Genomic DNA, 25247 nt, shown 5'->3' on the forward strand with positions numbered 1-25247 from the left:
TTTTTTTTTTTTTTTTTTTGTGATTGATCAACAAAAATCAAATATTCAAATTTGATTTTAAAACACCATTGTACTTACTATCCAAGCAATAATTGCAAAAAACAAAATCTTAACCCATAAAGACATATAATGTGATACGAATGAAGTTGAGATTTCAAATATTTTGTGTGTCACAATGAAATACCTATCTTGGGGCTTGTGATTGAGTCAAAATCATAACCAACGGCATAAAGATGTTACTGGCCTCATGGTCCATCCAATACGGCCCAATATTATTCCGTACACGGGAATTTATTTGCTGTACGCGGTGCGCATCAACTCCCATTTCTCCCTTACCGTTGAAAATCGGCGCTATTCCCGGATCTCACGGAGCTGAGCAAAACAGAGGACAAGAAGGCGACGCCATTCAAGCGTTATTCTCACGAAATTTCGTGCGCGCAAGCGATCGCGTATCTGTAGGGGGAGAGGCATTTTTCCGTCTGAGAAAAATGGGGACTGCGAATGCGCTGGCTCCGGGGCTGTCGCGGAAGCTGAAGAAGGTGCTGGAGACTCGAACCGACACTCCCGATCTACTCGCTTCTCTCCACACTCTATCCACTTTTTACTCGGACAATGCACCTCACGCTCGTCGGGACCTCAGATTTACCGTTGAGAAGCGCGGCCTCTCAATCAATGAGGAGTTTATCGCCGCCTCTGCTACAGCTCAACAGGTATACGAATACATCGGTTAAGTCAAACGTGCAGGGTACAGCTACTAATGTTTTCATTTTCTGCGGGAAATTATGAGATATAAATAATTTGGTCTTGTAGTGATTTCCATGATAGTTTTGATCGAGGGACTGGGAATTTGGAAAGCTTCGATTGTTTTTTACTTTATAAATTGATCTATGTTTGTCCATCATTGGATTTAACTGTGAATCTGACTAATAGGCATGCTTAGTTCTACTGGTAGGACACTCGGCTCTTACACTCTGTGTAATTATATACCTTGTTTACGAATCAGTTTCAAATTCATTCCTGTTAACCAGTTTATTCATAATGATGTGTTCAGTGTGCAGTTACTTTCTATGGTTTTATTATTTGTTTGATGCTAATGCTGTCAAATACGTAACATGTGGGATAATGTTAGTGTGGTTGATGGATTCTTTATAGGCCTTGGATCAGGTGGAAGAAGAGGTTAATGCTCTGGCTGAATGCTGTGATAAGTATGCAAGCTCTCCTGATTTTCCTTTAATTATACTTATTTCTCCGCTTTTGCTTAATATTCTACTTGTACCTTTCAGTAGTTTTGGCCTATCATCATCCTTTTGGTTTATCTAAAAATTTAATGGCATGAAAATTATTTACACTTATTTATAGTTTTGTCTATCTATGTGCGACATGTGCATAATGATTAGGTCACTTTAAGCTCTTTCCATTACTGATTCTGTTGTTAAAAGAAGGTGGGTAGTTATAATGAAAATGGTTTTCCAGTAAATCAATCCAAGTAGGTTCATAAGAGACGACTAATAGCAATGGTGAAGATGTTTTTAGTTGATTGCAAATGCAAAATGTAGTTAGTTTGGTGCAACATATGCTATTTCTGTTCACAATCCCGCCTTCATGTTTCTAAGAGTTCACTCATCCATCAAGCCTATTATATCTGTCACCATGTACTCACCATTTCTCAAGGTTTTTATATTTTTTCACAGGAATCTGTTGGGAATTTTTGTCAAGCAGCACTTCAACTCATATTAAGCCTTTTTCATTCTTTATAGGTCTCCCTCCTCGTGTAGCATTGCTTGAGTGGTTGTTTTGGCATTTTCTCTTAAATTTGTTTTAAATATTTTAATGTCACACTCTTAATATCCCTTTTGATTATTATGTTAATTGTAGTTAGCACAGGGCAATTTCTTTTTCATACCCTAAACATAATGTTAAACTCCTCTGTGATCATTGATTGAACCCAGTCTCATGTTTTCTTGAGAACTTCTGGTGGAACCTTGCGTTCAAGGCAATATTAGGAAAATTTAACGTGATAGGTTATCAGAAGAAAACACGCATGCTAAAATTCAAATTGACTAGCAAAAGGTCGAATTACCTAGAGCATCTATCGACGCTAAGAAAACCACACCATTTTTTCTATGTTCCTAATCGTTTGCGCTACTTAGACCATTTTATGAGGCTATGCCTTGTCTTTTATGTGCCTAGCGAAGTTCTTTTATTTAGAAAGTCATTTTCCCTTAATATCCCTCAGTGAAGAAAATTGAAATTGATACCTCCTTTATACCCTTCTATTTCGCACATTTGAGCTCCTTTGAATGCCAACTATACTTACTCTGATATCAAGAAAAATAAGATTTTATTAAGAGAAGAAACATCCTGTGCTGAAAAAAATGATCATGGTATCATGATTTTGTGCTGTAGGATTGCGAAGGCTTTGAGTAATTGTAATGCTACCACAGGTGATATCATCAGTACAACAGAGAGGCTTAAACTGGAGCTTGAAACCACTACACAGAGGCAGGAGATTGCTTTATGCTTTCTTCGTGATTATCAGCTCTCCAATGATGAGGTACTGGTTGATTTTCAAAAGTTGAATTTGCCTGGCCCTCAGCTATTGGGTTAAGTCTGTGTATCGTTTATCATCTAGTTATTATTTGTTTCTTGTTGTTTTTTCAGATTAACGCCTTGAGGGAGGAAGACCTTAATGAAAACTTTTTCAAGGCGCTTGCTCATGTTCAAGAAATTCATGCCAACTGTAAATTGTTGCTGAGGACACATCATCAGGTCCTCTCTTGAGCGCATCTCTATTTGTCCTTTGTGTTACACTCTCCTCCATTTCTTTTCTTTAAAGCCTTGTTTTTTAATCTTATCCTGATGAAAGCAATATATCTAGCTGAAGTTGCCATACTTTTGCTCAAGCATACCCTTGGTACTATAGTGTTTTGAATTCACGTAACATTATTTGCAGCGAGCTGGTTTGGAGCTTATGGATATGATGGCTGTTTATCAAGAAGGAGCTTACGAACGTCTGTGCAGGTAATTTGTTTTAACATATTTATTGATTTGAGCTAGAAATTTACTAGCCACGGCAGTCACACATCGGGTATACTATAGGTAACTCAATAGCATATTTAGGATAGGATAGGCTTGGTGCCGTGATAGCAGTTTCTCTATTTGTTGCATCTTGATATCTTAATTTGGTGTGTTGTACATGTTTCTTGTACCTGCGGAAACAGTTTGGTTTTCAATGAAACATGTACAACACACCAAAAATTAAGCATAGATGAGATTTAAACTTTTCATGTTCAGCAAACTCATTGGACATAATACACTTACCATCAGTTTGAGGCTCTAGGATTCAATCTTTTATTAGAGAAATATGTGGCATTATTATAACTATTGATTATTAGGTTTCTAAGCCCTTTCATGCACTATTCTGACGACCCTCGTCTGTTTGTCATGTAAAAAATTGTTTCTTTATTGTTATGATCAAATATCAATCACTCAAGGTTGCCTGCTAATGTATTTCTCCTAGATGGGTTCAAACAGAGTGTAAGAGTCTTGGGGATGTTGACAATCCTGAAGTCAGCGACCTCCTAAAAACTGCAGTTGGATGCCTGAAAGAAAGACCTGTTCTATTCAAATATTGTGCGGAAGAGGTATTCATGCTTGCTAGCTAGAAACTAGAGAAACATATTGAGCTTCATTTGCTTTTCTCATAAAGTATTCCTGGATTATAGGTAGCAAATATGAGACATAATGCATTATTCAGAAGATTTATTAGTGCCCTCACACGTGGAGGGCCTGGTGGTCTACCAAGACCAATAGAAGTTCATGCTCACGACCCTTTAAGATACGTAGGTGACATGCTGGGATGGTTGCATCAGGTAGATTATTTTCCCCCTTTTTTTAACATCTTTTGGCTACTTTCATGTTTTACCATACATTAAGTGAGAAATATTAATACTAATAAAAATTTGGCTACTGTATGTATAATTCCTGAAATGTCCGTATAGTGTTCTTGATTTGTTTTTTTAATGCAATATCTTGATCCAAGTTTCTGTATAGAAAACGAATACGGTTCACAATAGGTACCCCAAATTTCAAGCATAGACGAGATTTTAAAATGGACAATTTCAAAACCTCAAAAGGTGAACACATAAGATATAATTGTGTATTATATGATTAGTTTATGATGGAATATAAAGCCTAAAGAAAATCTAAATTAGTAATCTAGATTTTTTGTTAAGTTTTTAATTTGTAGGATTGCATTAACAAGCTTTATATAAACATGAAAGTTTAAAAAGTGAGCAATTTATTTAATGGATTTTATTTGTATTTCGTGCACGCCCGGCGTGTGCTATGTATACCAGATAATATATGACCTCCTACGGCGAATGTACTTTGATGTTGTTGACAATTTCTCTGGTTATATGTCAGGCATTGGCATCTGAAAGAGAACTTGTCCTTGCGTTGCTTGATCCAGATTTTGTGACAGACACTGGACCAACAGCTCAACGATTCTCCAAAATATCCGGGAATGATACTGGAAAGACAGAGTCGGACTTGACATTTGTTTTAGACAGGATATTTGAAGGAGTTTGTCGACCGTTTAAAGCGAGAGTCGAACAAGCTTTGCAATCTCAGCCTAACCTTATTATTTCATACAAACTCAGTAATACTTTGGAGTTTTACAGCCACACTGTAAGTTTTACAGAATATGAACATTCAATTTGTCCTTTTTACTTTTATAATTTGTGTCGGCTGGTTATCTTTGTACAGATATCAGATTTGCTAGGAAGAGAAACAGCTCTCTGTAATACACTCTGGGCTCTCAGGGATGCTGCTCAAAAGACCTTTTTTGACATACTAAAAACTCGGGGAGAGAAACTCCTACGATATCCTCCACTTGTTGCTGTCGATCTTTCTCCGCCTCCAGCTGTAAGGGAAGGAGTGTCGGTGCTTCTTGAAATAATTGAAACACATGACAGTGGTGTGATGGTTTATTCGTCAGGAAAGAAGCCTACATTTGAACCGGTCATTTCTGCTTTGTTGGACCCAATAATTCAGGTGTGTTATATTCAGAGTAATGAAATTATTATGATGGCATAGGATACCCAATGCCTGATGCAAAAGTGTTCCTGGCAATTATAAAAATTTATTATCCCAATTATGCACCACATTTTTACTATGAAAAAGCATGACTCTGGTATTTTATTACATAGATTGGATTGCTAGACACCCATAAGCTAGACGGGTGGAATGATAGCTCATTTTTTTTAAATCGTACAACATTCCACTTTGACCTTTTTTTTCACAAAGATTAACTACTCCCTTGCAATATGGACCATATGGTTTAGTGCAAGAGTGTTGTCTATCGTAAGATCTTGCTCCAACAGCATTACCTTTTTCCAATAAGTGAAGTGTTCTGCTAAGCTTTTTTTTTTAATACTCCATTCAGTGATAAAATTTGTGAATTTGGTTTTCTTTAATCTTTTGTCCAATTTGAATTCTTGCCCCTGGTGTTCAGATGTGTGAACAAGCGGCAGAGGCGCATAAATCCAAAGGAGTTATTCAGTCGTCAAGGAGAAGTAGAGGAAGTTCAGATCCTGCTCAGCTCCGCAGATCATCTATAGATGCTATTTTGGATAACAGCAGTTCAACCCCTTTATCTCAGGTTTTTTTTAAAAAAAATTTCTTCATTGGATTTTCTATTTGGAAATAGGGGGCAGAACTAGAAAGGAAAGGGCTTGGTAGTCTCCCCCATTTAAATGAAGAATTTCCAAGTTCCGCTTCATTTTTTGCGTGTAGTTATACTTTGATCTCTGAACCTAGTATCTTAGTAATGATTGGTTTCTCTTCGTTTGGCTGTGAAAATACGACGATGAATCTTATAATATTGATAATAAGGATGGATTTAGAGTAATTTAGAGCGAAACCATATATAACACATTCTTGAAAAGTTATTCACGTGAGAGTCACCACTCCTCCCTCCTAGCATGGGATCTGTGGATCGATAAACAATCCAATTGAAAGCCTTCGTTGCTCGAATTAAAAAATCTCTGGTAGTTTTAAGTTCGTCTTCTGTAACATCTTTGACTTACTGGCTGTGTTTGCTGCCAGATCCGTGAAGTACCTTCCAAAATATTTTTGATCAACTGCTTGTGTTCTATCAGACAACCATTGTTAGGGCACGAAGCTGCATCTGAATACATCAAAAAACTTGGATCAATGATAGAAACCCACATGCACGATCTCGTTGAAAAGGAAGTAGATTCCATTCTTCGAAGATGCAACTTGTCGCACAAAATGTCTTACTTCCGGGACTCATTGACCAACAACGACATCTCTGAGGAATCAGTTTCGAAGACTCCAATGTCTGAGACTGAAGCCATGTCCTCCACTGTTCTTTCCGAGTGTTTGAAATCTTTCTTCGGGCTCGTTTTAGGAAGCGAAAGTTCTCTCCCTGAGTTCGAGCAAATGAATGTTCCAAGTCTTCGATCAGAAGCTTGTGTTCGTTTGGCTAGAACTCTTGCCGACGCTTATGAACTTATATATAAGGCCATCATGGATCCGAGGAACGGATATGCGGAACCTAAGTCATTGGTCAGGCATTCTCCTGATCAGATAAGGACCATTTTGGGGATCTGAAACTGTGGATTGGTTCAAGTTGTGAAATGTGAAAAGAATATGAACCTGGATTTAGTTTTTCACAGAAGGTACCCGTCCATGTGTCACAGGTGTATTTTTTGATTTTAATGTGATAGTTTACATTTTATAGATGAATTACATGTATTTTTTTTTTTACCTCTATGTTGGCTCATGGCTGTATGGTGGCCGTTGTCCCTCCATTATCTGACCTTATGGTAATAAAATTATTTTGGGTTTTTAATTTTTCAAAAATTTATGCCTTCAAAATTACTGTTAAATTATTTAAAATATTATCTTTACAAATATCACGTATTATCCAATTGAAATTTTTATGTTTCGGTGGAGAAACTGTGTAACACGTTTGAAAAACGTATTCTAATGTTATCTCTAACTGCACCAGTTTTTAGTTCAAAGTTCTTCAACCCATGGATTTGAAACGCAACTCTAAAAAGAGTACTTTTAAAGAGTAGGTCTTTTGTGCGATGGTTTCACGAATCTTCTGTGTGAGACGAGTTAATTCTATCGATATTCATAATAAAAGTAATATTTTTTCATAGATAATCCAAATAAGATATCCCACAAAATATGATATGTGAGATCGTCTGACACAAATTTTTGTCATTTTTAAAATATTTCATATTATTTTATTTACATTAAATTTTAATTCTATAAATTATTTATTTTTAAATAATTAAATAGAAGAAAATCTTACACTTGAATTTTAATAAAAAAATTTATTCTTAGGAACAAGTAATTAGAATTTAATTTAATCTAATAAAATAATTAATTCAAACAAGTTTAATGAAAAAAATTCTTTATTAAATTTATCTTTATGAACTAAAAATAAAATTAAATAAATAAATAAATTAGTTTAAGTAATTAATAAAATAGTTTAATTTTATTTACTTTATATTAAATAATTTTATAGTGAATTAAATACCAAAGATAAATAAATTATATAACTGATTTGAAAATTAAAATAATACATTTATATTGTGGGATATTGTTTTTGCCTTCCGTATATATATTTCACGTTTGATTTTGTAAATATGTTAATTAAACATTAATTATAGAAATTTTGATATATATAATTTACATACTTATTATTAATTCATATAATAATTTCATCAGCATTAAATAATAATTTATCTCAAAATAATAAATATAAAAGATAAATATAAACAAATTAAAACTCAATTAAAAATATATCAAGCGCAGTAGCGCACAAACATTACCAATAAAGCTGTTATGAAAATATAAGTTTAGATAAGGAAAAACATAAACTTTGATCTTGAAAAATAAAGCATCCACTGAGAGGACTTCACTACCAAGTATCATAGCATTCCTGGCTTTCCAAATAGCACAAACGGTGTTGAGAAGGCGAGCAAACAAGATATATTAACAGGAGAAGACTTGTTGTAGGCACGCTTGAACTACTTCAAAGCAGCACAGATGATAGACATACAGTAATGGATGTGAAGCCAATCCTTAATCTTGATCCAAATCTGTTTAGAAAAATGACACTCGAAGAAGAGAGAATCAATAGACTTCAAGAGCCCAGAGCGTAGAACACAATTCTTGTCAACAAGGAAAGAGAGACGGTCTCTAATGAGAAGCTTTTCTTTTGCACAAAGCCTCAAAATGAAGGCATGCATTGGCAAGATACACAACTTCTAGACAACAGTCATTCAAGGGATAAACAACAAAGGAGGTGATGGAACTGGGGTGCACAGAAAAGAATAGGCTTGATTAGAGCCCGTCAAACCAATACACAACACTAATTCATCACGAACAGCATGTCAAACCAGGCTTGTGGAGATTGTTTTCATCCATACAATGACTTTTTCAATTTACATACCTTAGCCTTCTTCCTTTCCTCATCGAAACCTGGTGGCAATTCCATGTATACCTCCTCCTCAAGATCCCCATTTAAAATGCATTCTTCAGATCGAATTGATACAGTGGCCAATCTAGATTTGCTGCTAAGAACAACAACACTCTTACCGTATTGTTCTTGGCAACTCATGCAAAGGTTTCTTGATAATCCACCACATAGGTTTGTTTATCTTTTTGCAACCAATCTTGCTTTATATCGTTTAGTGGAACCATCAGCCCTGTATTTAATAGTAAATACCCACTTCCATGCAACTAATACCTTTTCCTTGGGTTTATGAACAATTTCCCTAATTCCATTTGTTTCAAGTGCCTTCATCTATTCTAGGAGAGCTTTTTTTCCATTTGGGATCAGTCCAAGCTTCCTGTACTGTAGTTGGGACTTGAGTACCTGTTAGATTTGGGATGAGTGCCTTAATAGAAGCTGATAGATGTCTGTATGCTACATACTTGGCCACTGAATGTTTTGTACGTGACCTGGTCCCCTTTCGTAATGCAATAGGCACATCAATGTCCCAAGGAGTATTATTATGCAGCACATCTATATCATCACGAGGCTCGGAATCCGAGTTGGAGAAGTGGCTGTCGAGGAGCACTGGTTCTATTTCATTGTTTAAATGTCTCTTTCATGAGAAATGCTTGGGATACGGCTGCACTAAGTCCCCCCCCTGCCATGGACTGTCCGAAAGTATGGAAGTGAGGAACTTTAGGCTGACAAAGAGGGTGATTTGGAATGCAAGTACTAGGTTCCAAGACTGTTTTTTTTTTTTTTCCCAAAATGTTAATAACAAGGGGGAAGATCCCAGTTGTATTCTCAGGTTCTGGGAAGAACCAGGCTCGGAAGAGGGTAGGAAGAGGTCTCCCCCCTTTATCATGAGAAATCTTCAAGTGCTTCGTTTTTATTATGATGCAAGTAGATATACATGTATTGTGAATAATCATCAATGACGGAGATGAAGTATTTCGGACTTTGCATCTCCATGTTCAGACAATAAATATCTCAATGTATGATTGCTAATATTTCAGTACTCATGTTAATGAAGTCTATGTAAGTCTTAAAATTACTAAAATCTAAAGTACTAAGTACTCAATCATTCACTAATCTTTTAATTCTCTCTATGAAGGTGTGTCCCAATCTCCAATGCCACAATATAGAAGAATCCTAATTTATAACACATATTTTAATACATCATCTAACATGCCTAATGATGTTATTATTTTTTAAAGAAATGGAGAAAATACTATCAATCATTGTATAATTTCCAACAAGATTTGATTTATAAAATAAATTTATCGATTTGTCCAAAAATTAAAGGGAATAACCAAGAGGTACAAGATTTGAAACTGAAATTAAATTCTTAGAAAAACTAGAAAAATAAATTGTCTTTTCCAACTTTAAAATAAAATCATAATTCAACACTAAATAGCAAGTCTCACTGATCATTTCCTAGAGGTTTTCTTAAGTTTCGTATAACCTGCGAGGTATTTGTAATATGGATTATAGAACCAGAATCAATCCATTATGTGTTATAAATTATATCAACCATATTATATTCATAAGAGAAATGAAATTGGAATACCTTTTATCTCATGTCATTCTCTAAATTTTGTGCAATCATTCTTTATGTGTCTCTTCTTTTCTAAAAGAAAAAACTTGGATTCTTTGTCAGTATCAGGTTGGGACGGAATTTTCCCCTTTATCCTTTGGCACGTTTCTTAATATTTCCTTGTGCAGTCACTATAACATTATCTCTCATTTTCATTACCAACATCCGTTCTTCTTGAATACACATGGTCATTAATTGAAAACTTATCCTTATATGTGTTATAAGATATTTGAAGGGCCCATGATGTTGTAGCAGAATTCATAAAATGTAGTGCCCAAGAAAAGTTTCAGATATTTCCTCCTCAAGTGTCTTGAGTCGAGCCTCTATGTCCCGCATCTTAATTATGTGCTCTCGCACACCTCTCACACTAGTGATCAATAATAAAGAGAATTTCATAATTATGGTTCTGGCAAGTGCTTTATCATGAAGACTGAAACTGCTCATCAATAACCTTCAGTAATTCTTTAATATTATTGTGCTGATCGACGGAACCACGCATACCAGAAAAGATCTTAGTATTTATGAATAATATGTAGAGTCGATTATATCAGTCTCATTTTTATAAAGATCAACATTGTCTCGAATGTTGTTTCCATTAATAGCAGTTGGTTCATCTTTCCATATAACATAATCAATGTCAATATGCCCCAATTGAAGAAGAATTCTTTATTTCTATATTTTATAGTTATCGCCCTTTAGTTCGAGAATGTCACATTTCATAATAGAAAAACTCGTAGGTTGCATAACTGCATAAAAATATAATATGCTTGTAACTTTAAAATTTTGAGGTAAATATCATATTTTACCAATGTAAATCATATCACAAAAATCTAGCGGCATAAAACTTGTTTGTAGGCTAAATTTTTAATTCAATAAGATTTTCCCGTAATTTTATGATAAAACTACCAAAATGTATTTTTCATTCACTCTTGTGGGTAAATTAAGAAAATTATAACGTTATCTACAAATCCGAATGAAGAAATAACATTATGAAATTTCAAATACCATTGACGAGAAGCTTGTTTCAATCCATATAAAGATTTCTTAAGCTAACATGCCACGTGCTCACCTTTACTTGAGGGGAATCCTTCAAGTTGTTTCATGTAAACTTCTTCCTCTATATCTCTATTGAAAAAGAGTCTTTTCACATCAATTTGTTGCAAATCTAAGTCAAAACGTTCAACTAATATTAGAATGATACGAAGAAAATCAGATACATGAGAAAAAATCTTCGTGTAGTCGATTCCTTCTTACTGAGTGAATCCTTTAGCGACGAGACTTGCTTTATATCTTTCAATCTTGCTTATGAGTATTTCTTTGTTTTCAAAAATCATTTACGTCCAATGGATTTTACACCAGTAGACGACTGAACAAGATCTCAAACTCTATTAAATGCCATAGAATTCATATTTTCTTTCATAATATTAAACCATAGTTTTGACTCATTACAAATTCTGATTTGTAAAAATGTTTCAGGATAATATTCAGCTGTGATATTAAAGTCTGATATTTGTAAATACACAATATATTCACTAGATATCGCCGATATTCTTATTCAAGTAGATCTCCTTAGGTTGTTTGGCTGATCAACAATTTCTTGTTATTCTTCATTAACAACTCGATTTACTTAATTTTCATCAGTGGTTTGTAGAAATTCTGTAACAGTTTGTCTAACACCTGTTTGGCCCTAAGAGATGTGAATAATAACACATTTGTCACTTGAATAAGAGGGTTGTTAAGGGAAAATCAATTTTGATAATATCAAAATTATATTGTATTAATATACCCATAGGATTTAAGAGAAAATATATTTTGATAGTTTATCATAAAGTTATAGAAAAATCTTATTGAATTAAAAATTTAGCCTACAAGCAAGTTTTATGTCGCTAGATTTTTGTGACATGATTTATATTGGTAAAATATGATATATACCTCAAAATTTTAAATTTATAAGCATAATATATTTTTATGCAGTTATGCAACCTACGAGTTTTTTTATTATGAAATGTGACATTCTCGAACTAAAGGACGATATCTATAAAATATGGAAAGAAACAATTCTTCTTCAGTTGAGACGCGTGGACATTGATTATACTATATGGAAAGATGTATCAACTGCTATTAGTAGAAACATTGTTCGAGACGATGTTGATCTTTATGAAAATGGGATTTAATTATCAATTAAGATAACAGGGTCTAAAAATTTTTCTTTTTTTAAAATGTAAGTGCGGAACGTAGTGAAATAAAACGTATATACATCTCAGTATAAAAGTACAACAATGTACAACAATTATTCAAACTAGTCTAAGGTTCAACTACTAAATTTCAAGTATTAAACCAAGTCTACATCCAAGTCCGGAATCACCACTCTAACTCATCTTCTCTCATCATCTTCTTGACCCCGATCCTGTCTCACCTGTTGTCATGCACACATACAAACAAGACAACAGCCGGATACTCCGGTGAGAATAAATCCCAGTATAAATAATGTATACATGCAGTTAACTGAATTAACATAAAAGCATGAATTATATCTTATCACATGTAGCATAATCAAACAACATATATCAATATCAGTCTGTAAATAAAACATGAATCGTAATCTACGAAACATAAATCGGTACGGATCTGTAAATCAAATTCTAGTCTCAATATCTAAGACTCGACTCATCTCTCATTCTAATCTAGTCTAGGGATCCCGGTGAATAAGAACGTAACAAGTCTCCCACCTACTACCACCAGTCGCAGTGGCGGTACGTTCTTATTTCTGGACTTTGGTCTAGCTGTATCGAATAATCTACAATAAGAACATATCTGTATCTTAAGCACATCGATACACCAAACGTCCAGTGCCTTGGTGTATCTACCAAGACTAAGCCTAGTCTGACAAGGTGCAATGGGTCAGTGACTATACTGTCAACATCTAACCCCTCTGTCAGTGACTCTCACTTAATAGCTCTCTGCTTTCTACTTCTAATTCAATAGAATAAACATAATCATTGAAACACAAAGGTATAAAAACAATACCATACAAGTATGTGGTTTAGGGAAACTCGAGTTAAATCTCACTCAAGCCGATCTCCCAGTTAACATCGATTTATACCTTTCTCTTCTCAGTCTGATGAAGACGAAGTCTCATATTCCAATCTGTCCATACCCAATCTGGCAAAGGAAAATCGCATAGATACAATATCAGTATATAGCTCAGTTCAGAACCTGTTCTGATCAATACTCAAATCAATACATAATCTGATCAATGTCAATGACATAATAATACAATCTCATCAATACTGATCTGATCGAATTCCATTTACTGATGTTTCGACGGTATCACTATGCAGTCTCTATAACTCCGTAAATCTCAACATCGCAAATAAAATACCACAATTCATAATTGATATCAATATACTTCATATACAATTTCCGTTATACCGCTTCAGAATTTCATTACGATTGTACAAACAGTCCGTTCTTCGATCTGACTTCAAATATATACTGATTAGTATATCCCGAACCCATAATACTAATCAACTCTCAATTCATAGTCAATTAACGATACGAATCTGATATCAAATCCCAACCAATATCTTTCGAAAATCATAATAATTCCATACTGTATTTGTTCTTCAGTCCGGTTTCGATTAAACGATATCTACTGTCTCGAGAACAACATATATGAATCATCTTCAATTCCATTAACATCATATTTTCAAATCATCTCAAAACGTAGTAAAACTTACGTACAGTTGTAGCTGTCGCCGAGAGGATCGTAGAACTGTGCTCGGATTTAAATTCTGATAACTGGTTGGTATAAAATCCCAAATCTAGCACCACATCAAACTTGGAAGATTTCTGAGGGAATTCTCGTTTCTTGCTTAAGGAAGAACGAGGATTTGGTATATATATATATATATATATATATATATATATAGATCACATTGCATGTAAGGCACATGGCTGAATGTGCTTACTGCACGTTTCACCACGGGTGCGGTATTTCTCACACCGCGGGTGCGCTAGGCGTACTGATCATCATCCAAAATTTCAGAAACAGCGACCGCGGGTGCGCTCTGTCTTGCACCGCGGGTGCGCTGCCTCTACTGTAGTAGAACCGCGGGTGCGCTCTGTCTGGCACCGCGGGTGCGGTGCATATTCTGCCCAAAAATGTACCCTATTGCCCAACCACCGCGGGTGCGGTATAAATCCTGGCGCGGGTGCGGTCTTTCTTTACCAATAAACTCAATTTGCAACGGCGCTTCTCCACGTCTGTTCTTTCATCGCCTTATTCATACTACATATATCAATTCAGACATATCAACAAGAATCTCAGGCATTACAGTTTCAGTCTTCAGATAAGGTACTTGTCAGTACTCTGATTTTGAAATTCTCTTTATGACTGATCACTAGTGTGAGTGGTGTGCAAGAGCACATAATTAAGATGCGGGAAATAGAAGCTCAAATCAAGACACTTGAGGTGGAAATGTCTGAAAATTTTCTTGGGCACTATATTTTATACACTCTCCTACAACAATATGAGCCCTTCAAAATATCTTATAACATATATAAAGATAAGTTGTCAATTAGTGAATTAATGCACATGTGTGTTCAAGAAGAATGGATGTTGGTAATAGAAATGAGAGATAATGTTATAGTGACAGCATAAGGAAATATTAAGAAACAAATCAAAGGAAAAACAGGAAAATTCCGCTCCAACCTTACACCAACAAAGAATCCAAGTTTTTTCCTTTAAAAAATAAGGGACACATGAAGAATGAGTACACAAAATTCAGAGAATGACTTGAGAAAAATGATACTCCAATTTCATTGCCCTTGTGAATATAATATGGTTGATATGATTTATAACACATGGTGGATTGATTTTGGTTCTACAATCCATGCTACAAATACCTCGCAGGGTACACAAAACCTAAGAAAACCTCTAAGAAATGATCAAAGCATTTATTTAGGAAACAAGATGCCTTCGCATGTAGCGTACTGAGACTTGCTACGTAGTGGTGAATAATTATTTTATTTTAAAGTTAGAAAAGACCATTTATGTTCCTAGTTTTTATAGGAATTTAATTTCATTTTCATATATTGTATCTCTTGGCTATTTCTTTCAGTTTTTGGATAAATCGATAAATTTATTTTATAAATCAAATCTTGTTGGAAATTGTACAATAATTGATAGTCTTTTCTCTATTTCTTAAAAAAATATCATTTGGCATGCTAGAAGATGTATTAGAAGATGTGTTACAATGATTATTCTTCTATATTGTAGCACCAGAGATTGAGACATATCTTTATAGATAGAATTAAAAGATTAGTGATGATAAAGTACTTAATACTTTAGATTTTATTAATTTTAAGACTTACGTAAACTGTATTAAGGGAAAGTGGACCAATAAGTCTAAAAAGGGTGCCAAGAGGAGTACATAAATATTAGAAATCACACATTTAGATATTTGTTGTCCGGATATGAACATGAATGTCCGAAATACTTCATCTCTTTCATTGATGATTATTCACGATATATGTATATCTACTTGCTTAATAACAAAAACAAAGCACTTGAAACATTTAAGGTTTTCAAGGCTGAAGTGGATAAACAACGCGAAAAAATAAATTAAGAACGTGAGAACCAGTAGATACATTGAGAATGGACAAGTACCTCGTCCTTTTGCGAAGTTCCTCCAAGAGCATGAGATTGTTTCCCCATATACTATCTCTAGTTCTTCGAACCAAAATGACGTAGCTGAGAGGAGAAACTGAACATTATTAGACATGGTATGGAACATGTTTAGTAGCTCCAAACTTCCTAAATCCATGTGGACTGAATATCTTTCGACTTCTGTGTATATATTAAACCGAGTTCAAACCATCCTTTAGAGATAAGAACTTACAAACCACATGAAAGAAACTGGATCAAAGAACTGTAAGAAAATATTTCATTGAGTATGCAGGTAGAGATTTTATTGTCTATATCACGACACTAGAATTGTGAAGGAATGCAAATTTTCTTGAGAATGACTTGATTAATGGGAATTATCGTTACAATGACATAATTTTTCACACCCCTCTGGGCCAAACGGGTGTTAGACAGCCGGTTACCGAAATTCCACAAATCACTGATGAAAATACAATAGATTAAGTTGTTAATGAGGAACAACAAAAAAGGGTTGATCAACAAAACAACCTAATGAGATCTACTAGAATAAGAATATTGGAGATTTCTGGTGAATATATTGTGTATTTACAAGAATATGACTTAAAAATCGAAGACGAAAATTATCCTAAAACATTTTTACAAGTCAGGAGTTGTAATGAATCAAACTATGGTTTAATATTATGAAAGAAGAGATTATTTCTATGGCATTTAATGGAGTCTGTGATCTTGTTCAATTGCCTGATGGTGTAAAATTCATTGGAGGTAAATGGATCTTCAAAGCAAAGAAATACTTATAAGTAATATTGAAAGATATAAAACAAGACTCGTCGTTAAATGATTCACTCAACATAAAAGAATCGACTATATGGATAGTTTTTCTCCTGCATCTAAGAAAGATTATTTTCGTATCCTTTTAGCATTACTTGCATATTTTGACTTAGATTTACAGCAAATTGATGTGAAAAAGGCTTTTTCCAATAGAGATCTAGAGGAAGATGTTTATATGAAACAATTTGAATGATTCTCCTCTAGTAATTGTGAGCACTTGATATATAAGTTTAAGATATCTATATATGGACTGAAACAAGCTTATCGTCAATGTATTTGAAATTTCATGATGTAATCTCTTTATTAAGATTCATATACAACATCATGGATCAATGTATATAGCAGAATGTCGGTGAAGTAAGATTTGTTTCTTTATTCTATATGTGGATAATATATTACTTACAACCAATGACAATGTCTTGTTATATGAGGTGAAACAATTTCTCTATAAAAACTTTGATATGAAAGATATAAGTGATGCATCTTATGTCACTGGAGTTCAATTTGAGCCAATGCCCAAAAAATAATTTAGAGCAGGAACAAATGAAAAACATTCATTATGCTTCTGATGTCTGAAGCTTGATGTATGCTCAGGTTTGCAGCAGACATGACATTGTATTTATTGTTAGGATGTTGGGAAGATATAAGAGTAATTCAGGTTTAGACCACTGGAAAGCTGCAAAGAAAGTGATGATGTAACTTCAAGAGACCAAAGATTATATGCTTATGTTCAGAAGAACTGAGAATTTGAAAGTAATTGGGTACTCTGATTCAGACTACGCTGGCTGCTAAAAAAAAAAGTGGTAGCCGAAGTTAGCACATCGACATTAAGTATTTAGCCATACAAGAATGTGTTAAAGATACGAAAATGGATGTCGAACGATGATTGCAAATCCTTTAATTAAATGCATGCCACCATTGAAATTTAAGGATTATATAGAAAAGATGAGACTAGGTTTTTTGTGTAATTTTGTTATAAAAACTAATTGATGAAACTCTAATGTGATATTTTCTCATATTTGTTGTGCACACCTTCATTGATTCGAAAAATATTAATAAATTTGTAACTCGAATAAACATAAATTTTTCTTTATTAAGTTACACAGATTTGAGAAGCATAATGCATTATGATACATGTAAAATAATATTCTTTTATACATGACTTATCGCTATGATTTATGCATTTTTTTCTCTTATGGTGAATGATATGTGTATGGGCCAAATAGGAGAATGTAAGAAAGATTTGAATTTGGACGAATAAGATTGTGACCTATACCAAAATAAAAGAAAGGGAAATCAATTGTGTTGTGAGCGGGGACAACCATAGCCTACATCTTTTGACTAATTGTGCATACGTCACCTCGACTTTAGAAATTTGAGAAGCGTATATGCCTTTTTTTTTATTCTCATGGTACCACAATCACTTATTGATGGTGTGAGAGACTCATAAATATCAACCATTGTGGTTCCTAAGCATACACCTCATAAAAACAAAATATATCATCTGCAGAGAGAGTTGGAGAGTTTAGAAAGTTTTAATCGGATGAAAGAAAAATATTTACAAATCGTTCATTTGATCATGTTATCTTACGTCAACTTAAAATTATTATTCAACTTAATTATCTACATTTATGTAAATCTTTATAAGTCAAAACTGTTCATAAATTATCTTTATTTCACATTTTACTTGATATGTTCATTTAAAATTATAAACAATTTAATATAATTTAATATGAATCTTGAAGTACCAAAATATTTCAATATAATTTGCATTTAAAAACTTTCAAGAATAAATGCAAGCATAATATTAAACTTGCACGTTCATCAAATAAATACTCATAATATTTTACATATATCTAACATGTAAAAATAATTCTAAACAAGTATTGAAAATTGCATTGAACTTGAAATTTTTAAAATATAAAATCAAAGTCAAATTTTATTAATTTGAAAATTATTTCCAAATTAAAATTTTTATTTTTGGAAGAGCCAAAATTTTAATTTTGAATTTAATTTTCAATCAAGTTCGTACAATTAGTCCGACTAATAGCACAATTTTAGTTTTCTTTCAAATAGATAAATATTGAGTACAATGACGTGATTGCTTTGAATTTTGTCCAAAAGTGGTACTTCGTCTGCCGACAACCACCGTGTTATCATTAACTTGATTCCTCCAGTTTTGTAAAATTGAAAACAATTATCTTCAACTATTTTCAATTTTCAGAAACAATTTTCAATCCCAGAGTTTCATATCAAAAATTTCAGAAACAAATTATCGTCTTCAAGACTTCAACTGAGAACAAAGTTATCCTACAGGTACTCGAGAGAAATTTTCTGGTAAATTTCTTAATATTATGATATCTGAACTTCAAATTTCAAGTTTTTTACGTAAATTTTCAGAAATAAAATTTTCCAAAAAATCACGATATTGGATTTTCAAAAAAATAAAGAAAATATATTGTATCATGGCTCTAATACAATATATTAGAGTTTTTCTCAAAAAAACATATTTTTACACGTAAATGAACATAATAAACAAATATGCAGAAGCAGATCGAGTATTACAGTTCATATGAAATGTGTGTTTAGGAATCTCAATCGCTGTTATTTATAGACATCTCATACCATCAATTATTGATTGCGGGAGCTCGAGAGCAGAAAATAAGAGACATATACGCTTCCCAAATTTTTGTTGAGACGGTTTGTGCACACTTTGTCAAACGATATAGTCTATGATTGTCGGTCACCGCCGACACAATTGATTTTCATCTCTTTTATTTTGTTACGGGTCACAATTTAATTTGTCCAAATTCAAATCTTTCTTGTTGATCAAACACGGGAATCCTCTTACTTCTTTAGGCGAATGGATGCTCGTTGATGAATGTCTTGGCGTGGCAAGCATTACGAAACCGGTTCGACATCAACCAACTACAGAAATATCTCCTTCACCGGGGGACAGGGACCGTTCGTTAGCTTAGAGTTCTGGTCCGAACACAGGCCTGTTTCAAAGGAAACTCCTCTAACGATATTCCACGAGTACGATGTACAAGGAATGCTCTAACCTTTCCTGATCAGCTTGAGTTTCTTGTTGGTTTCATTTTGGCTTTGCTTTATGGCAACAAAGATATTAAAAGTATGCCACTCATTAATCTTTTAATGTAACATAGATGTTTAAAAATACTACTTAATCTTTCAATCTCTCACAAAATTGCATGGATATTGATTGTGTTGAAGTTTTGTATATTGGGTCTGTTTATCTTTTCAGAAACAAACAAGAGACAAAAAAGATGCACAAAATTGGCATCCTTGTTTTGTACATTCAAAGAAGCAGCTTCCTTTCAATTTTGCTTACAGCAGGAGGCTGCTTCAGGCAGCTAAGTCATAACCCTGCAAATTTAAACCATGATTCATCAAATTAAAAATAATAATAACAGCAGTAGCAACAATGGTAATAGTAAATACTAAATATTCTTCAAGAAGATAAACCATTTTGTCAAATACAAAATCCAGAACATAAAAAGCTTAAAAACTATTACATCCACTGTTCATATCCCTTGCAGGTCTCTTTTTTTTTCTTCTTTTCAGTGAGTTTTAGTAGTAATTAATACGATATATAATAATAACAAGACCTCTATGTAAGAATCAATGATATCCAAGTGGTGCTGGAGCTGCTTTCAGTTCATGTCCCTGATAATGTATGTCCTACAAACAAATGTGACTTAGTTAGAAATCAGTCCAGGCCGGAAGCAAGATTTTTATGTGTCTTGGCCTTAATACATTAATAAATCAGGCTTAAAATTATGGATGTACCGATGCGTAATGGTTAACATCGCGGTGATGAGCCTCGTCCGCACGAATCACCATGACTACATCACGGAGAGTCGACCCCGGGGGCAAGCGCCAGTAGTCAAGAGCAATAGCCGGTGCTGGCACATTCTCAATATTCCCCTTGTCCAGCTCCTTCAAGAACTCAGTGTATGAGTGAATGGCTTCCTCCTCCAAGTACCCCACTATCCGGTGAGCCATTTTGGGGGAAACCAGATACGCGAGGAAGTAGGCGTTGAAGAAGACTCCCTGGACCGTGAACACCAAGGCTCGCTCGTACCATCGTGGTTGGGACACCTCCATGAATGTCATCAGATGCATTCTTTCATTCTCTGCTTCTTCTAGCAATGCTTTGATCCAGCCACCGCTGTGCTCGAATCGGCGCAGGGACTTGCAGTGCAGCAGCATGCCTCCGACCATGCCGGGGACTGCTGCCACTGTTTCTAACATCATTGCCCGGCATCCGTACCGCTTCTGTAAAGGTTAAACGTTTTTTACAAGATCCTAACTTGTTTTAAAATTGTCACCCGATTCATAATTCTTCTGCACTTCATATTTTCATGGCCAAAGACATTGAATCAAAGTTCAACCAATACCTGAAAAAATAAATCAGTGGGTAATCTAAGAGCCTTGACCGTCCAAAACGCCATCTTGTCCATCCATGTCACCGGTGCATGATGTTTCTTCAGATCTATCGACGTATTACTTTTGTACGTCTCCCATGGCTGATTATTTTATCATTCATTTCCCAAAAGTATTAATTCGTTAAATCTCGAAATAAGGAATAATAAAGATTAATCTGTAACAAGAAAAAACATCATAATAAATTTTTTTACCCTGAAGCAGTTCCACTTCCATTCCGTGCCATCTTCCTTAGTAATCTTGGCAGGTTCAACGCCCCAGTAACTGACCACTAGACCCTTGTTACCATTCCCACCACCGCAAGCAGCGGCGCCTACAGATGCTCCGGCTTGCACCTTCTCCTCCCCCTCCTCCTGCCGTTGCTTTTCACCCAAGGTCAGAGTGCTGCATTTACGGACCCCCACAGCCTGAAACCTCGTCCATGTCTTCCCCGAATGATTTTCGAGATTTATGCTCAAAAAACCGGTAGCGCCGCCGTGAGTGTATCCCCTTAGCGATGCTGCGTCCTTCGCAGCACCACCGAGTGCTGTGGCGGCGGAAAAGTATCGCGAGCCCGCGTGGTGTAGCGCCGATTTCGCCGCCCTGATGGCTCTGCTCCTAATAATCATCATCCTTTCTGAGAATCAAATCGAATTAAAGAAAATTTATGAGAATTCGTGAAGAACTTGAAGCACAAGTTTGTGATATATTCTCCGAAGATTTGTCTGAAATATCGGTTGGGTGCTGCATGGAATTTATAGTGAGGGGTATTGCGGTAATATTACGCGAACTTATCGCTTGGAAGCCCACGCTCAATCAATGGTGGCTTGCCAGTTTTGACCTTGGACATCCGAAGGTGGACTGCACGCACTCTAGATACATTTGAAATGACAATAACGGACATGCCCATAAACAAGTATTTATATGTTTTATTTTTAAATAAAAGAAAATTAATATAATCTGAACTTTTAGAATTAAAATATACGTTTTTATATTATATCAGAACTAAATATATCACAATTTTTTTTTATCAAGTTATATAATAACATAGAAATTATTTTAAAATCTTTTTTTTAAAAAAAAGATTTTAAAAACTTTATTGATTAGGACTTGGTAATAATTAAGGGGCAATATAGGAAACTGACATGTTATCATTTATGACCTAGATATAGTCTGTTGGTATTGTTTTCTTGGGGAGCAAGTTTAGAAGACGTTGCGTGCGTCCAAACTCTGTGCCAGTTTGACAAATTCATATTCCAATCTCCCTAATTAATTATTACTAATAAAACAAATCCCCACGATAATAGTAATGGAAAAAGGTATCGATCAAAAGAAATTTGTCATATATATACATAGTAAGTCTCTTGTGAGACGATATCACGAATCTTTATCTGTAAGATAGGTCAACTCTACCGATATTCACAAGAAAAAGTAATACAAAATAAGATATATATCTCACAATATATATATCCACTGTTTTGCGAGTCAATTTTACGAGACATATATTCATTCATTCATGAAAAAATATTACTTTTTATAAAAAAAATATTGAATCTGAAAATTAGAACATAACAATAATTTGTTCTGTTTGATGAGTAACGAATATTATTACATTTATAATATATTATATATTAGTGTGATATGATACACGACTAATTACCTAATACATGCATACCATTTATATAATTATTACATAATATGATTTAGATAATCTACGAATCCCCAACATAGAATAGGAAATAATATAATTTTATTCCTTCCTCTTTCGATTATTTGGTCATTATATATTATATTTTTAATAATTTTCTCCTTTCATATTTAATTAACTAATCCCATAAATATACATACGAGGAGTGGTGGCACCAAACGCAAACAAAAATATTAGGAAACAGATTCAGCTTGAAAATATGTTCCGATTATATTCGAGCTAGTTCCATATTCGATAGTTTCGAGTATGAATCAAATGATATTCGAGATTCGAGTCGGGCTTCATATGCTCACAAATATGATTGGAACATATTTTCAAGCGGAGTTAATCTAAATGTATTTAATTCAAACACGATATGATTAGACTTAGTTCAAGAAGTTCAATGTAATTCAACCATGGCAGTCTGTACGAAAATTGGCCGATAACGTAACGATCATAACATATATCCGAAGCACGGATACAGAACCACAGGTCACTAAACACCAGATACCACAAATATCATAACACAGAGAAAACCAAAGACAAACAGTTGATTCAAGAAAATCATCATGCAGCAGCTGCTTCTTCCTTCAGTTGCTTCACCTTAGTGATGTAATCACTCATCGCTTCATCGCACGATTTTCCTGCAAGAATTTGACAAAACAAAAGGAGAGGCAAGCATGGTGATCAAGTTGTCAAACGTCAGTAGTTATAGAATAACAAGAAGGGTTTGTTTCACTGGGATGCGAATAATACACCTTCATTGGCTTTCCATGCATCCCATTTTGCCCTATCTCTCTGGTTAAAAATACCAGGACGGCCTGTTCTTGCACAAGGGTGAATATATTTTTTTACCCTGAATATGCAGAAGAGAACAGAGATATATAAAGTGAAATTATTTTAGTAAAAACTGACTTGTGTTGACGTCTCCAATTGTAGCTTGCTTGTAAAGTCCATATAGGATAAGCAAGTTTTCGTTGGTAGTAGTATCGGGTAACGTCTTCGCTAACTTAGCATGCTCCTCAAATTCCTCCTAAAGCCATCAAATGGTTCCGGTAAATTTTTCAGCAATCATTCAAGAATAAAAAATAGGGTAAGCAAGGAGAATCATCTACTAGTACAAACATTTATCAGAAAGAAAACAAGATCCTGCAGTTGATTCTGCTTCAGCTTCGACTGGCCCAATTCATCAAGATCAAAGCTGATGAAACTAATTTATAATTTGTATACTAGTTCATTTGATATCTATCAGTACCACTTGGAAGCTGAGTCAACTACCGTGATATCCTACTATGTTCCGTTTTTACAATCGAATTCGACTTGTTGGATAGTTAGTTTTTAGATTCCCAATCTTCATCCATTGGGTACTCATAATTCTCGTATGAGTAGTTCCACAACTCTTAAAAACTAAAAAATACACCAAGCACAATCGAAAATGTGACATCGTTAAAAACTCAATTCAGATATCCTAAGAATTAAGAATTTGATATCTGTATTACACCCACTGACCCTGGATATCCCCCTACATATAAAGAACTTCTAACATTCAGCGTAGGCTAATAGCATAAATTGTATATATACAGAAAAGGGAACATGGATTCTTGCTTTCATTACATGAACGATCTATTATCTTAGACGTGTGACCTGCTAATAGAGTAGGGGGCAACAGGAAAAATGATCTTATGTTTCAGAATAGTTTAGAATAATATGTATACCAGTCCACATTGTTACGGAAGTTATAAATTCTAACACGTGGCATCTACAATATCAAATCTTTTCACCCAAAAAATGTAATTTAGTTCATAACTTTTTGGGTTTTATTTACAGAAAACATAATACTTGAAAATTTTATAGATAGTCTTTTTTCACTCCAGCAGAATGATTCATGTCCTAGGAAGAACACGGATAAAAAAACTTAGAAAACGAGGATAAACGAGAAATCATTTTGCCACAAATCCAGAATAAATCACTATATAAATCAAACCAATTGTCCCCAACAACAGATCAGCCACATCGACCGATTTTTCCACGGATTTTTCAAAGAATCCATCCTCCAATCGAGCCCAAATTCACAGATCTAGTACTAATCATGAATCGATTCAAAAACTGATGCATACCCATTTTAAAATCACAAATTGCGAAAATACATATATAGTAAGAGTAATTTCTACACAGAATTTTTGATTAATTTAACCATACCTTCAAACTCATATTTTCAATTCAGTTTTCTCGGATCGGAAACGATTTTTACTGAGCTTCGATCTGTAAACACAGGCCAGTGATTCAAGCATCCAGCTGCTTTCGTGCAGTATTTTTATTATGTTATTATATTATAGCTACCATTAAAAAAGTGTTTTTTAAATTTTTAAATAGTTTGAGGGGGCTTTTAGTGCTTAAAAAAACAATTATTTAAGTTAAAATTAGAGCTTTTTTAAAAGCCCTATTTTAGAGCTTTTTTCACTAGTTTTTTTAATAACCTTAA

General features: G+C 34.3%; 3 protein-coding genes across 4 annotated transcripts; 1 reads left to right on the forward strand and 2 right to left on the reverse strand.

Moving 5' to 3' along the window:
* The first annotated feature begins 315 nt into the window (after window positions 1-315).
* On the forward strand, window positions 316-6865 carry LOC142524532 (conserved oligomeric Golgi complex subunit 6-like). Of its 2 annotated transcripts, none has more exons than XM_075628561.1 (11): window positions 316-710; window positions 1153-1205; window positions 2445-2554; window positions 2662-2769; window positions 2954-3021; window positions 3521-3644; window positions 3726-3872; window positions 4426-4689; window positions 4768-5055; window positions 5516-5662; window positions 6109-6865. In XM_075628561.1, the coding sequence occupies exons 1-11, from the start codon at window positions 613-615 to the stop codon at window positions 6634-6636; spliced, it is 1935 nt and encodes a 644-aa protein (XP_075484676.1). In that variant the 5' UTR covers window positions 316-612; the 3' UTR covers window positions 6637-6865. The 2 variants fall into 2 exon arrangements, with proteins under 2 accessions (XP_075484676.1, XP_075484675.1); XM_075628560.1 differs by having other exon boundaries at window positions 317-710; window positions 2407-2554; window positions 6109-6864.
* A 13408-nt stretch (window positions 6866-20273) lies between these two features.
* On the reverse strand, window positions 20274-21800 carry LOC142525476 (ubiquinol oxidase 2, mitochondrial-like). Its single transcript, XM_075629786.1, has 4 exons — window positions 21294-21800; window positions 21054-21182; window positions 20443-20931; window positions 20274-20334 (listed from the first exon to the last, which is right to left on the reverse strand). The coding sequence occupies exons 1-4, from the start codon at window positions 21708-21710 to the stop codon at window positions 20275-20277; spliced, it is 1095 nt and encodes a 364-aa protein (XP_075485901.1). The 5' UTR covers window positions 21711-21800; the 3' UTR covers window position 20274.
* A 1355-nt stretch (window positions 21801-23155) lies between these two features.
* LOC142525477 (acyl-CoA-binding protein-like) lies at window positions 23156-25100 on the reverse strand. The gene is made up of 4 exons (XM_075629787.1): window positions 24965-25100; window positions 23681-23798; window positions 23524-23586; window positions 23156-23409 (listed from the first exon to the last, which is right to left on the reverse strand). Exons 1-4 carry the CDS (start codon window positions 24974-24976, stop codon window positions 23333-23335), a joined length of 270 nt encoding a protein of 89 aa, XP_075485902.1. The 5' UTR covers window positions 24977-25100; the 3' UTR covers window positions 23156-23332.
* Between the last annotated feature and the right edge of the window lie 147 nt (window positions 25101-25247).

The sequence above is a fragment of the Primulina tabacum genome, chromosome 14, assembly GCF_025594145.1.
Source record: "Primulina tabacum isolate GXHZ01 chromosome 14, ASM2559414v2, whole genome shotgun sequence".
In the NCBI taxonomy this organism is placed as follows: domain Eukaryota; kingdom Viridiplantae; phylum Streptophyta; class Magnoliopsida; order Lamiales; family Gesneriaceae; genus Primulina; species Primulina tabacum.

What these genes read in the sequence shown, in the direction of transcription:
- LOC142524532 (XM_075628560.1), top strand. Translation starts at nt 489, where the DNA reads ATGGGGACTGCGAATGCGCTGGCTCCGGGGCTGTCGCGGAAGCTGAAG. An exon ending in TGCTGAGGACACATCATCAG is followed by an intron (nt 2,770 to 2,953) that starts GTCCTCTCTTGA and finishes CATTATTTGCAG; the next exon opens with CGAGCTGGTTTGGAGCTTAT. An exon ending in GTTCAACCCCTTTATCTCAG is followed by an intron (nt 5,663 to 6,108) that starts GTTTTTTTTAAA and finishes GTTTGCTGCCAG; the next exon opens with ATCCGTGAAGTACCTTCCAA.
- LOC142525476 (XM_075629786.1), bottom strand. Translation starts at nt 21,710, where the DNA reads ATGATGATTATTAGGAGCAGAGCCATCAGGGCGGCGAAATCGGCGCTA. An exon ending in GGAAGTGGAACTGCTTCAGG is followed by an intron (nt 21,183 to 21,293) that starts GTAAAAAAATTT and finishes TAAAATAATCAG; the next exon opens with CCATGGGAGACGTACAAAAG. An exon ending in CCACTGATTTATTTTTTCAG is followed by an intron (nt 20,932 to 21,053) that starts GTATTGGTTGAA and finishes TAACCTTTACAG; the next exon opens with AAGCGGTACGGATGCCGGGC.
- LOC142525477 (XM_075629787.1), bottom strand. An exon ending in AATTGGAGACGTCAACACAA is followed by an intron (nt 23,587 to 23,680) that starts GTCAGTTTTTAC and finishes GTGCAAGAACAG; the next exon opens with GCCGTCCTGGTATTTTTAAC. An exon ending in TGCATGGAAAGCCAATGAAG is followed by an intron (nt 23,410 to 23,523) that starts GTGTATTATTCG and finishes AAATTCTTGCAG; the next exon opens with GAAAATCGTGCGATGAAGCG.